Genomic DNA, 13418 nt, shown 5'->3' with positions numbered 1-13418 from the left:
ATCGATCATTCTAAAATGGCAAGAGTTGAAAGACTGACACTCAAAACAGTGATTAACAATTATGCCTCTTATTCAAAATGTAAGAACATTATTGTAAAGCAAAAAAGCTTTTTTGTTAAATAGTAATTAAAGAACATAATGTGAAAAGTTCAGAAACTTTGACCCAGCCTGAGCGGAGTTAAATTCTTTGAGATCTTGAAACTGGGAGAAAAGAGAGGCCGGGAAATCGGGGCGATTTGCATAATTTGCATAATTTGTACTTCTTTATCACCCACCTTACAACTGCTTGACTCGCTGAAAGATGAACCCAACCAATATTTAATCTTGAGTTGACAAATTACTTGAAATGGAACGAATCTTTGCAATCCCTGTGTTACGTGAAGCGCCACCTTTAATATACCGGTATGATTAATTTAATGATATGTGTATATAATGCAGTAGTGGGGGACGAACATGCGCAGTCCCGATAAGTACAAAAACTGACAGATCAGAATGGACCCTCGACGTTGGCAGAATATGGTATTGATTTACACTTGACACCGCAGAACTAATTTGTGAAGAAGATAGCTCTTGTCTCCCTGGGATGACGAACCATCACGTGTGTCTATTATGCTGTCAATGGGTTGTACCATAATGTACAAAATGTGGGCAATATCTCGATATTTGTCAAAATGTTTCACTGTTTTTCCCCCTTTCTTGTTATCTTTATAACTAAACGCACAAGCTACGCGCATCCTGAAGGGCAGTAACATACTTGTAACATTTTTTTTATATATTTACACACCATGTTCGAAGAGGCTTGTATAGCTGTCTTTCTCATTATTGCAACAGTTGAATTCCACTGTGACAAAATATGGGAGATGTCGCCTGATTGTACTTAATATCAAACAAGCAAGTCACTGAATATACGATTGTTTTTAATAAAACCTTCATAATATTCGTTCTTGAGTATTTAAGAATGTGTACTTCACAAATTAACACATAAAAAGAAAACGTCGGATCGATTTTATCTATTGATAGACTTGCTCTCATTAAAAATTTACCATTCGAAACAACGCCGCTTGTTTGCCGCCCTGTCTGTTTCATCGACTGTTATGGATTTGATACTATGACAACTCTGGGGATAATTACTTGTCAAATTTAAACAATAGATCGGAACTCCTCCTTGTAATCAATATTGTGACGTGTGTGTCCCACCTGATCTCAGTGCACAAATTTTCCCGAAGCTGTGACGCATTGTCATTTTGGCTTGATGCAATTTGGAGTACAGCGCTTTTCCGCTTCCCTTGCCATTTGATAGCCTCCAGATATAGCACATTCTCTGTTATTTTGCCAAAATGCCGGAACCCGACAATCTTGATACAATGTCACTGTCGAGTGGCAGTAGTACGTCCCGCCGAGGGTCGGCTACTTCGCGTATTTCAATGGCATCAACAGTAAGCAGTTCGTCCATGAGCAATTCGAAAATGGGAGATTTCGAATTTGTTTCGAAGGTAATGTTGATAAGAAATATGAATGTGCCGCTTGTTGTCAAGTCTTGAGATATCCAGTACAATTTGAAGACTGTGGCCATCGTGTCTGTTCGTCCTGCTTACCGGACTTATTACGGTGAGTGCACCTTCAAATTTACATCGTAGACAAGTGTTCTGTTTAGGTTGGCGCACCATAGTTATTTTCTTGACATTTGCATACGTTGATAGTAGGAATGAGTGCAGAAGAAAATGTGCCGGAAATGATATTCCCAACTACGTTTTTGATGAATGACACTTAGAAAATAAACTTGTACTCTCGTTAATGCGCCTTGCCATACAAATACTTGATGATAAATGTCAGTCTCTATGGAAAAATATTTGAAAATACACGACCAGGGATATATGATTGAAATATCGCATCCTGTATACCTGACAAAATTTATAAGGGCATTTCCAAGAGGCGAAAGCCTGATTAAGTCATCAAGTAGCGAAGATACAAAATGATATTTATCAAAATTGTAAAAATATCATGCTGAATTTTTCTCTGCAAGATTTTAAAACAAATATTATTTGTAGTTTACGATGTATTTTGTGAGGTTTCTATAGCAATGTTCCTGCAGTTCTACGTGCAAGTCAGTGGACTGTGATGACGCAGCACTATCTATTGGAAGTCTACTTCCTTTACGTGTTTTTGTTGCCAATGTGGGCTATACGCGGCTTTTTCAATAGAAGTAACTTATAATTAAATTTCGTTTGTATGACATTAGTATGATGCCAAATTAAAGGTTGTGGGTCCACGATAATATTGAAGAGAGTGAGATGGTCTGTTGAATGTTTCATTATTCTTTTACACAATATTTACTGTGTTATTTTTTGACTGACATAGTTGATGTCTTGCTATTTTCACCGACAATAGAAGGAAATTGAGGGGCAGTTCTGAAGGTATTTGTTCATCAGAGAAAAACAAAAGGAAAATAGAACATAAAATGGAATAACCAATAATCAGACAGAACATGAAAGCGCATTCCAATCAACTTCCAATCAACGAACAATTTGATTTTCTATCTGGCATCGTTCACTTCAACGATCAGCACTGTACCCTTTTACTGGGTATATTCATTCACTTAAATTCGTTGTAGGTCTACAAAATATAGTTCTTTGAAACAATATGATTACTTACACAACAGTATAACTTTACACAATCCCATTAGCTGTTTCGAAATTCATCATTATAATTACGCGTTTGTCTCATTGTATAACGTAAAGATAAATAGATGTGATCTATTAAAGTATGAAAGATATGAACAAAATGGTTGCCGACTACTAACCAATCGAATTTTACAACTCGCTAAATTTTGTACGGCAATCCATAATCGTGGTCCGGTCTGCATTCATAATTGTTTTCCCGCTTTGAATTGTGAAAATTGAAAGCGTGACAATGTAAGCACTTTAATTTATCCAGTTTTGCTGATTGTCTCTTATTCCCGTGAGGAATATTTCTACGCATGACAAGAAGTGATATTAATGCTCTAATTCATGAAACCATGGTGATTTACAACAAACACGACAGCTTCCAATTAATTTGCTGCAAATGATAAAACTGTTTATATTGTTTAACCTTAGTTTTGTAGAGGGGCTATTGGTCGACAGATCTAATCTGACGTTGTGAATTTATAAAGGCGGGGTCTACTCAAAATTAAACAAGTGATATTCATCCTCAAATTCACGAAACTATGGTGATTAATAACAAACGTATTTGGGGTGAGATAGGTGAAAACGTTAAGTCATTTTCCAATGCAGCAAAGCTTTTATTGAAAATTGATCGATTGTTTCACCACTATAGGATTATCTTAGGTATATTTTCTTTACTTATGTTTTTTTTAATCTTGCAATTAGTTTAATTATTTTTTTTGTATTATTGTCGTATGCTATTTGATCGTTTATTACATTTTGCTTTTCACCATTTTGTCGTGTTATTCCTTCATCGTTATGGTTTAATCATTGATAATTTCTTCTGAGTGGCTTAGAGAAATGATTAACATGTGTCTTCACCCGAGAGATGATTTTATGAACATGGCTGTTTCATGATTTTATTGGTGAATTATTTTTCACGTTTTTTCTTTCTTCGATTGATGGTTTGATCGATTGATTATCTTACAATTCCTATCATATGTACTGGTAACGTCCCACGATCAAGTTCAATCATCCTAGAAATCCTTTTGGATGGTGATTTCACATATTACGATGAACACTATCATCCTCATCTAGGAAATCACATCATTGCCAAACAAGTTTTATGAGCTGTATTTCTAGAATGATTTCACCGACGAGAATATCAAATTTAGAGTAGGATGGTCAAATATTATAATTTGGAAAGTTGGGGAAGTCACATAGGAAACCAATCGGGGAAAGGTAACGCCTAATGCCGTGATGGACTCCTTTCCTTTGGCTTATCTCTCAATATCATTGACAACTCCTTTAAAATAAAAGTATAATTGAAAGATTGGACTATGAAATTGTTCTTTCATAGCAACTCATGTGTCTCCTTGGCTTATCTCTCAATATCATTGAAAACTCCTTTAAACTAAAAGTATAATTGAAAGATTGGACTATGAAATTGTTCTTTCATTGCAACTCATGGGCCTCCTTATCATATGTCATCTGCAAACCGTTCCATCAAACCCTACGATTTATTTTAGCAATTGCTGGTAAAATAAAATAACCGCTAAGTGATACGTTTATGTCGATTTCATTTGTCTTTCCCATTTTAATTTTTATTTCACAAATTACAATGCGCATATAACTGGCTACGTTTTGGGTAGCGATTCAGGTGATTGTTTTGGGTAGCAATTCAGGTTCTGAATGGTCGATGATTGTGTTAGAAACTAACTCTAGCAATTAATATTTCTACCTTACTCGGTAATTTAGTCAAACCAACGTCATCCACTAGTTGAATAATTAGTGTTACGTTATTTTTTCTGAATAGAGTGTCTCCGAGATGTCCAATCGACCAAACACCTGTATCCAGAGACAGAGTAAGTAGGTATCAATCAACTTTGATGTAATAAATATGATGTAGTCACGCGATTTTAGATGTTATTTATAGTACGAAAAACTAACAAGTTTTGCAGCTTTTTACAAATATTTGTAGTAGAGTCTCTGTCTGTCTGTATACACGTACGCATTACACGTACGCATGTATACAGTATGTATGTGTGATGATCAAACACAACTAAACTCGAACACTCTTTCCAGGTGTACGTGGACACTCCATTCGGAAAGGAGATAGGCAATTTACCAGTCAAGTGTTCTAACTACACAAAAGGTTGTGAATGGAAAGGCGTTTTGCAGGAAGTCAAGGTAATTACATCAATGCCAACTAAAAATATGTTTCTGCAACTTCTAAGTCAATGTTGATCAAAGAATACCGACTCCGTCAGTACTGATTCTCACAGCGTTGACAGTAGGATCGCCGATGTTCTTCAAAGTCTTGTAGTCTTTCCTTGTAGTATACGTAGTACCTCTCTCTTATGCTGCCACCAATATCTTGATTAATCGGCTCATTATCACAAAATTACCGATTACATTTTACAACTTAATTCGAAAAGTAATTATCAAAGCATGTATTTTAAATGACAAAAAGCCCATTTATTACCTTCGATAGACGCATATGGATGAGTGTGGCTACATCACAGTCGATTGCCCGAATGCATGTGGAGCTCATTTCGAAAAGCGTTTCCTTGAAGGGCACGTTACCGAAGATTGCCACAAGCGCACTGTGCAGTGTGACTTCTGCCATATTTCCGTGTTTTACAAAGATGAAATTGCACATATGAATGCATGCAAGATGTTTCCCATTCCTTGTCCTAACGGATGTGCAGAAACGGATATACCGCGAGGAGAGGTGAGTGTAAAAATGAAAAATTAAGGTGCTTTGGGTTCTCACTGAGTGCAGCTCTAAATGATTAACTTTGGCATTTGTGAAAATTTGAGCCGGCTCTCACAATTGAATCAATAGATTGCTGGCTCACACCTGGATCAATAAACTACCGTGTTGCATCTTCGCCTGCCAAGGTCTCTTGTCCGGGCACCTTCATGCTCCTCGGAATCAGATAGTGAGTGGGAGACTAGACTGTATGAACATAGCCGAACTAACTACCGGGCGAGCGGACGATGGCCATGTTGCTGCGGTTGACCGATCAATGTAGTACGAAAAAGTACTTGATGTTTCAACCTCATTTTTTTCGAAGATCTTTTACTGAACCTTGAAGTTCTATGATCACTTTGAAGTGAAATTTAACGTCATTATTTTGCGTTGCGATTGAGCAAAGCGGTGACGTCTTTTTGATCAGGCATGTTCATCGGTCAAGTATTTTGAACGGGGATTGAGTTTGAGGGAAAATTACAGTTGTTAACAACTCCCCTATCACATGTCTCACCACTATGACTCGAAAGAGTTCAGAGATGAAAAGCTGTTTTTTACAGTAACGTGACTTCCCGCCAATTGCATGGACTGACATCTCGCTGAGTGTCTTACGGCAACCGCCGTAAGACACTCAACAGTTTCTGAAGTTTTCGTTAACAAAGCCGATGGTATTTTTCACTGTTTCTATATCAGTTTTGACTGAATATTTTTTAAAAGTAAAGTGTGATTATGCTGCGGTACTACTCAAATACAAGCTCACCAGGATGATAGCTATCTGTTTATTGTGATCAGGATATTATTTGCCAATAAAATTGAAGAACACTGATTTGTTATTGCTTTTTTCAATCATGTCGATGTTGTTACAAATGCGTGTACTTGTAATTCGGCTTTGTGCTAGTGCTCAAGCCATTGAAGTTGATTATTGAATTACTACCATTTGCAGTAATAGAGCGCGAAGCCATTGCAGTGAACTGCAATAAAACTGCTTACACTAATTAGTTTCAGCTGTAGCCGTGGCCACTTTGGTGTTGAACAAGGCTACTTGATAAAGACCAAAAGGTCTGCTTGTACAAAGGCAAAACTAGCTCTGTCTGAGGCTCGAGTTGTAAATGAGAGTTTACGATTGGCACCCTGTGTTCAAGATTAAGATACAATGTAACATTACCATGCACTGGTCCATGTACAAATCTTTTTTATTTCACTTCCCCAGACAAACTGTCTGCATGGGACATACAATGTTGTCGACTTTACCAGCTGGCTACAGCTGAAACTAATTAGTGTGAGCAGTTTTATTGCAGTTCACTGCAGTGGCTTCGCGCTCTATTACTGAAAATGGTAGTATTATGTTCCTTTAGATGACTGTGCTTTCAACGATGTCAATGTAACAGAAACAACACATCAGTTTTAGTTCAATTTTATTAGCAAGTGACAACATTAACAAAACCAACAAGTGTGTTTCCAATGAGGTATGCTAACTGCAATCGACTCCCTTGGCTAAATGTTCTTTGTGGAACTCTTAACACAGCCCAAGAAGTTACAATGTATGGGACCAATCTGCCAAAGAGAACAGTGTAGATATATACAGTCAAAGCTAATCATTTCAACTTGATATTTTTTCAAGTTTCAAGAATTACAGAAAACAACAAAACGACATAACGCAAAGGTAGAAACGTCGCCACATCTACATCTAGTTTTCATCACATTGGTCCACGGACCCCAGCAAAGTGTGAGCGTTATCCCATCCCTGTGTATAACTATGTGCCATGCTGAACTGAATGAATCATGTTCATTATGTCACCTACTCTACACTGTTGTTGAACGTGACTGAGGATTGTGTCGGTGACAATTTGCAGTAAACTGTTAGATTTTTTGGCTCCTATAGTTTACTAGGAATCTTGTCTGTGAAGACAATCTCTCTAAAACGACTGACTGGATTGGAATATTAAAGATCCGTAATGACGATGTTGATTTCACTCATGAACTGATGTACGTAAAACTCGATTGCAATTAATTTGGGAGAATAGGATCTTTTAATTACTCAAATTTATCAAAAAGTGTTAGGTGCCCTAAAGCTTAAAGTTGCAATATTACAAATAACCAATAAAAACAGTAAATTGCGAAAAAATGTAGACGAGCTTAAACTTTGCCGATTTAACCAATATTACAACAATATTAGTTCCAATCGTTTTACATATTTTAGAAAAGTAAGAATAGTTTTATTGGTTTCTTGATTTTAATGGACATTATGGATCGTTTCCATTTCAAAAGCTGTACCTGGAAAGCCATATCTACACACAGACACATTGTAGTACTTTAGCCAAGCCTGATCAAATCAGTTAAGACATGTATGTGTGATGGCCGTAGACACTGTAGTTGTGTGATGGCTCTCGACAATGTAGTTATCGTTCATGTCACTCCTTAATCTGTAATCCTCACGAAAAATTGAAAATTGACAAGGGAATCATTGTGTATACAGGTGAAGGCTCATTGTGACAATGATTGTCCAAAGGCGAAGATACCGTGCCCATTTGCACCCTGTGGATGTGACTATAAGGTAATATAAGCTTACGCATCGGAAGACACTGGAAAGAATGCATGTGAACAACTACTGCATATTCAAAATGATTTGTCACAATTCTCTGTAAAGCAATCTCTTATGTCGATACAGATATATTTGGAGACTGTGGTGAAAAATTTGCAAAGTATAATTTTCTGGTAAAAACTGTCTTTACTAATTTACGATATGGTCAAAAACAAAATGTTAGCTAAAGAAACAATATAATGAGGCCTATCAATCAACAAGAATGTGAAAGGATTAATAAAACATACATGAGATATTTTCCTGCGTTACAAAAGGAAATATAAATATTACATATTTCTACAGGAAAGATATTAATGTCATTTAAATATTTTGAAGCCTACAATTAAACTGAGTTTCTCCTTTGAGCTAAACTAGATTTACAATTCTCTTAGTGTGAGCGTCAGAAGATGACGAAACACTTGAAAGATGAACCAACTCAGCATTTAACAATGGTTGGAAACACTATTGTGAAGCACGTATCACTTCTGGATAACCATGGAGAAACTCTTACTGATCATAAGGTAACGTTCACATGTACTTGGATAATTGTATTGCCATTGATCTGTCTCTTTGTCTGCAGCATTCTGTCCATGATTTTACGAAAAAAATCAATTTGATTGAAGATGTCATAAAGAAGAACGTCATGCTAGCTTGGAATGTTACGATGGTTGTCATTGTATAATTTTTGGAGGCACTTGGATAGATTGAAAAGGACTGCGTTGACCTATTGTGACAGTGGTATTCCCTTTGAATTGTAATTTGAAACATTTAGGCTAAGTACGAAAATAAAACACCACTTTCTTTTACTGTAAGGAAGCATTATCGCCTACAATAAATATCGATAGTGAATTGTACGTTAACACAGGATTCTGTAAAAAGTTATCCATTGGCAAGATGGATTTCATTGATCTAAAACTCGTCCGTGGGATTACACCACCATTTCAAAATCAGAGAGTCATACCTGACTTGCCGCTTCACATTTTACTTCAACTTGTGGTTACTTTTGTTACATCATGCAATTGTAAAATCCACTCGCAAAAAAGTTAACAGCACTTTAGTATAAATACGTTTACGTTTAAAACTTTCAAATCAAACATGTGATTTAAGATATAACCATTAAAAACATATGTATTTTGTTACTGCCATTTGACAACATTGATGATGTTATGTACCTGCAACTATGAATCCCTTTAATCAATCAATCAATCAATCAATCAATCAATCAATCAATCACTTTATTGCTAAACAAGGCAAAGTTACATTCAAATTTGTGTCAGATGCTGTTAGCGGGGGAAATAACGTATTAGAAATATATAAAGTGGCAATTTATTCATCTTAGAAAAGATGTAAATAAATTCTTATTTTCTTTTAAATCATCAAAAATAAAATCGCACGAACGTACGGAAGGAAAAATGTATCGGTGAGTGCTATATTGTGGACATACCATGCTTGTGAAATTAATCCAAATAATAATCATTTCTACACTGCACAGGAACAACTAGTGGAATGTCGCCAAAAAGTGTATGATTTAGAGAAGATGTACGGATCACAATTAGTTTGGAAAATTGATCGATATGCCGAAAGAATGCAGGAAGCTAAAACTGGAAAGAAACCGACAATATTTAGCCCTCCTTTTTTGACCAGCCGGCATGGCTACAAGCTGGCTGTTTCTCTCTGCTTGAACGGTGATGGAAAGGGTAAGTCATTTTATGCAAATCTCCTCGTTAAAAGAGTCACCCTAACAGAAACCAAAGAACTTGAAACATTCTGTCATTGTCAAAAACGATAGCGTTTCAAAGTTTAAAATTTGTGGCAAATGCACTCCAAATATTTTCGCTCACAAAGAAATCTACGGAACCGTGGAAAGGAGCTGATAAAATCAACACTAGTTGTCTGTTACCATAATTAAATGGCTATAAAACTTTTTACATTAGTTCATATTAACCATTGTTTACTGTTTATTACCGTGCTAAATGAAGGAAGACAACAAGATGACAGATATTGAGGGATCAAAACTTTATGAAGCAAAGGTGATGGATAGGATATTGAATATCACTGACAATGATGAATAAAATACTGAAGCGAGAGAAAGAGCTATTACGTCATCAGTAACGACTGTGTGTATTTATTTTCTATTTGCAGCTAAGAACCATTTTATGTCTGTCTTTGTTTGCATCTGCCGGTCTGAGTATGATCCGCTACTACCATGGCCATTTAGTCATCGTATCATATTTACCTTAATTGACCAGTGTCAAGACCCGGCTGCTCGCAGAAACATTGCTTACCAAATCAAACCAAATATTTGCAAGGAAAACAAACCATTTCTGGGAAGACCAAGTGGTGAACGAAATGCAAGTTTTGGCACTCAGAAGTTTGTACCGATAGCAACGATCAAGACCCTCGATTACATCAGAGATGATACCATGTTTATCAAGGTTCATGTTGATCACGATCAAATGATTTTACTGTAAATTGTCAAAGTACATAATATTTAAGAAATATTCAGCATAAGATGAGGAGATGTGGTATAGCCACGGTCCCTCCACAAAAGGGACCGTGCCGTAGCAGATAAAGGAGATTTGGTGTAATGGATAAGAAGAGCAACTTTACTTGTTTCAGAATACGAAGCCGTCATATCTTATTTGAAGAAGTTATATGACAATGTATCTTGGTTGGATAATACATTCAATTTGCTTTTACAATAACTCACACAATATCTATGAATGTTGATTCATAGAATTCATTTGTGATGCACCAAGTTATCTATTGAATCAATATTCAAATAATATAATGTGTTAACATACTGCGATGATCAATCATAGTGCTGGACATTACGCGTAACTCAATCCAACATACAGTTACGCACACATACGCACGCATGATGTCTGGGGTAAGTAAAATCTTGTGTGTGTCCAGAAATTCATGATTAATTTAGAAAACATAGGGATGGGCAACTATACCTATTGTCTCTGCAAACTGCATAAATTGGAAAAAAGTTATTTGTTTGGACATAAATATCAATGTTGAAAGGCACAACTAATTTCTCTAACAGGAACATAGTTTGAAGGACCCTATGGAAATAGGTTGTAGGTTTTCTAGAAACATAGGAAAAAGTGCTTTCTTTGAATGACACGAAAGTTTGCTGTTACAAAGAAAGTTTAGTTTTTCAGATGAGACATATTACTTGTCACTTTCACAAAAAAAAACCCGACAATAGATAGTTAGTGTACATAATTCAAAGAGTTAATGTGTATATATATATATATATGGTGTTTGTTGTTCCATTACATTGTACTCTTAATTTTCAACTGGATTGGTAATTCAATATTCTCCTTTTGTCAGACATGGTGATCACAATATTTTTAATTTGATATGTTACATTATTAAGCAACAAAACTTGTGCTTTCAAATAAAACTATTCAGGAGACTTGTTATTGCTGTTAATGTTCCTCAAATCATGTGAAATGTTTTCTCCTTGCACTAAAGTCTCTGATTTTCCAAGTTGTAGGTTTCAATATATGGGGTTTTGTTTGCAAACAGCATATATGACCCATCAAGACAAAGTGCTGTCCATCTTTTTCTCAAATGCATTCAGTGTGAATAATAACCTTCAAAACTACCGTAGTTGTGTATGTAATGTAATGTACAAATTCAATTTGCCGTGTACGACATTAAGTGGTAGAAATTATTACCAGCGTGTTTTTACTTTGTACAAGTATAAATATTATATTGTCGGTGGAGGATGTTGATGGCTGCTTCAGAGGATACAACTTGGATAAACACGATTGGAACTAATTTGGGATAATTGGATCTTAAAATTTTTCGATTTTCTCAAAGCATTAGGTGCCATATAACAAAGTACTCGTAAAACAAGTTTGTAACTTAACAAGAAAAGCAGATGAGCTTACATTTGCAGGTTAAAATGACTTTACTTCACCATCCAATTATCCCAAATTAGTTCCAATCGTGTTGATAATACAGTGTATGGGCGGTATAGCTAACAAAGGGAAAACAGTTCCATTTATCATTCTCACGTGCTCTGAATAATGCTTTTAAAATCGTTGGAAGAATCAAAGTAAGAAAAACTCAAGTACATTTTGTGCAAAACAAGTTATCTTGGATAAAGTTTCTAATCAAGGATCAAATGTTGTTTTTTAAGCTGTTGATCCCTGTTTGGATGGTGGCACTTCTTGTCTGTGATTAGTGCCATCATCGTCTAGTGGGATAGTCCATGTACAGTAATTTATGCATGGTATATGTCTAATTCTATTTATGGAAAGGTTTATTGTGTTTATCAATTGAGTTATCAAGTTACTTGCATGTCTATTTTATTCATTGATATTGGTACCGGTATGTCAGTCTGAATGTTGGGATTGATTGCAGTCTAACCTATGTATAGTGGAATACTCAAGGAACCCAGAAAAGGTGACCACTATATTGAAATAGCCATGCTCTAGAGTGTGAATGTGGCATTACTTTCGGTGTAAATGGATCCAATGTCATATCTTGAAAGTCATTATGCCTTCACTTTCTGAATCAATTTGATACCGATATAAAATTGGTCAAATGGATTCATTTCTTGCTTGCAGTGTAGGCAATTTTGACAGAGGTGTCATTCAAAGTCGAATATGCTGACCATTATACACAATTTGTGTATCAAATTCAGGAGTGAAATGTTGCGAAAATGTTTCAAGGTGAGCACTACAGAGAGGTGATCGCTCTGTAAGGGTGACCACTAGGACATGTGTGACTTGATGTGTTGTAGGGTGATGTTAGGTTATATGTACAAGAAAATTGTAAATTTATTGAGAGATGAAGAATCACTCCAGTAAGGAATATATGTTCATGGATGTAAGATACATGGAAAAATCTAACTGGATTTGATTACGCTCGCTGGTACATCTTTTTTTTTGTAAAATGACTACCGATAGGAAGAGAAATCCTAAATACAGAATAACTGTACTGCCCAGAGGTCGTTTGTATTGTAACTCAAGTTGACGCACATTTGTATTCCAAAGTACATTGTCCTTGCATAAAGGAATGGAATTTGTTCATTCAGGTCCAAACGAGGAAAAATTCACAACAAAAGGGCTGCCTGATAGCCATATTTGACAGTATCATGACCCCAATTGACATGTATGTATGTATGTATGTATGTATGTATGTATGTATGTATGTATGTATGTCATAGTACACGCAATTGTACCACTTTTGAATGAAATAGGTTTATGCATGACTGCGTAATGGTTCCGACTTAACAAAAAGGCCGTATGGTAGCCATATTACATCGTATGGGAACACAATTTGACGTATCCATGAGCACGAAATCAACACATCTTTCTGATGATATCTGTACGATATCTGTGATATTTCCATTAAGGATATGTATTTTCTATCACAGCCCGTCCATGTCGTTCGATCTACGGTGGTCTCTCTCTTT

The 13418-nt window shown here is 35.9% G+C and overlaps 1 protein-coding gene across 1 annotated transcript; it reads left to right on the top strand.

Annotated features, from left to right (window-relative positions):
• The first annotated feature begins 1200 nt into the window (after window positions 1-1200).
• LOC139127745 (TNF receptor-associated factor 4-like) lies at window positions 1201-12292 on the top strand. The gene is made up of 8 exons (XM_070693633.1): window positions 1201-1608; window positions 4459-4507; window positions 4728-4832; window positions 5137-5376; window positions 7874-7951; window positions 8371-8499; window positions 9471-9675; window positions 10121-12292. The coding sequence occupies exons 4-8, from the start codon at window positions 5143-5145 to the stop codon at window positions 10447-10449; spliced, it is 975 nt and encodes a 324-aa protein (XP_070549734.1). The 5' UTR covers window positions 1201-1608; window positions 4459-4507; window positions 4728-4832; window positions 5137-5142; the 3' UTR covers window positions 10450-12292.
• The last annotated feature ends 1126 nt before the right edge of the window (window positions 12293-13418 follow it).

Source organism: Ptychodera flava, unplaced genomic scaffold (assembly GCF_041260155.1).
Source record: "Ptychodera flava strain L36383 unplaced genomic scaffold, AS_Pfla_20210202 Scaffold_35__1_contigs__length_1935909_pilon, whole genome shotgun sequence".
Lineage (NCBI taxonomy): Eukaryota > Metazoa > Hemichordata > Enteropneusta > Ptychoderidae > Ptychodera > Ptychodera flava.
This window is presented reverse-complemented; position numbering and strand designations above follow the sequence as displayed.

Excerpts from the sequence above, each read along its gene's own strand:
- LOC139127745 (XM_070693633.1), top strand. The coding sequence starts at position 5,143 with ATGGATGAGTGTGGCTACATCACAGTCGATTGCCCGAATGCATGTGGA. Across the intron at positions 5,377-7,873 it reads CGGATATACCGCGAGGAGAG|GTGAAGGCTCATTGTGACAA; the intron begins GTGAGTGTAAAA and ends TTGTGTATACAG. Across the intron at positions 9,676-10,120 it reads CTTGAACGGTGATGGAAAGG|CTAAGAACCATTTTATGTCT; the intron begins GTAAGTCATTTT and ends TTCTATTTGCAG.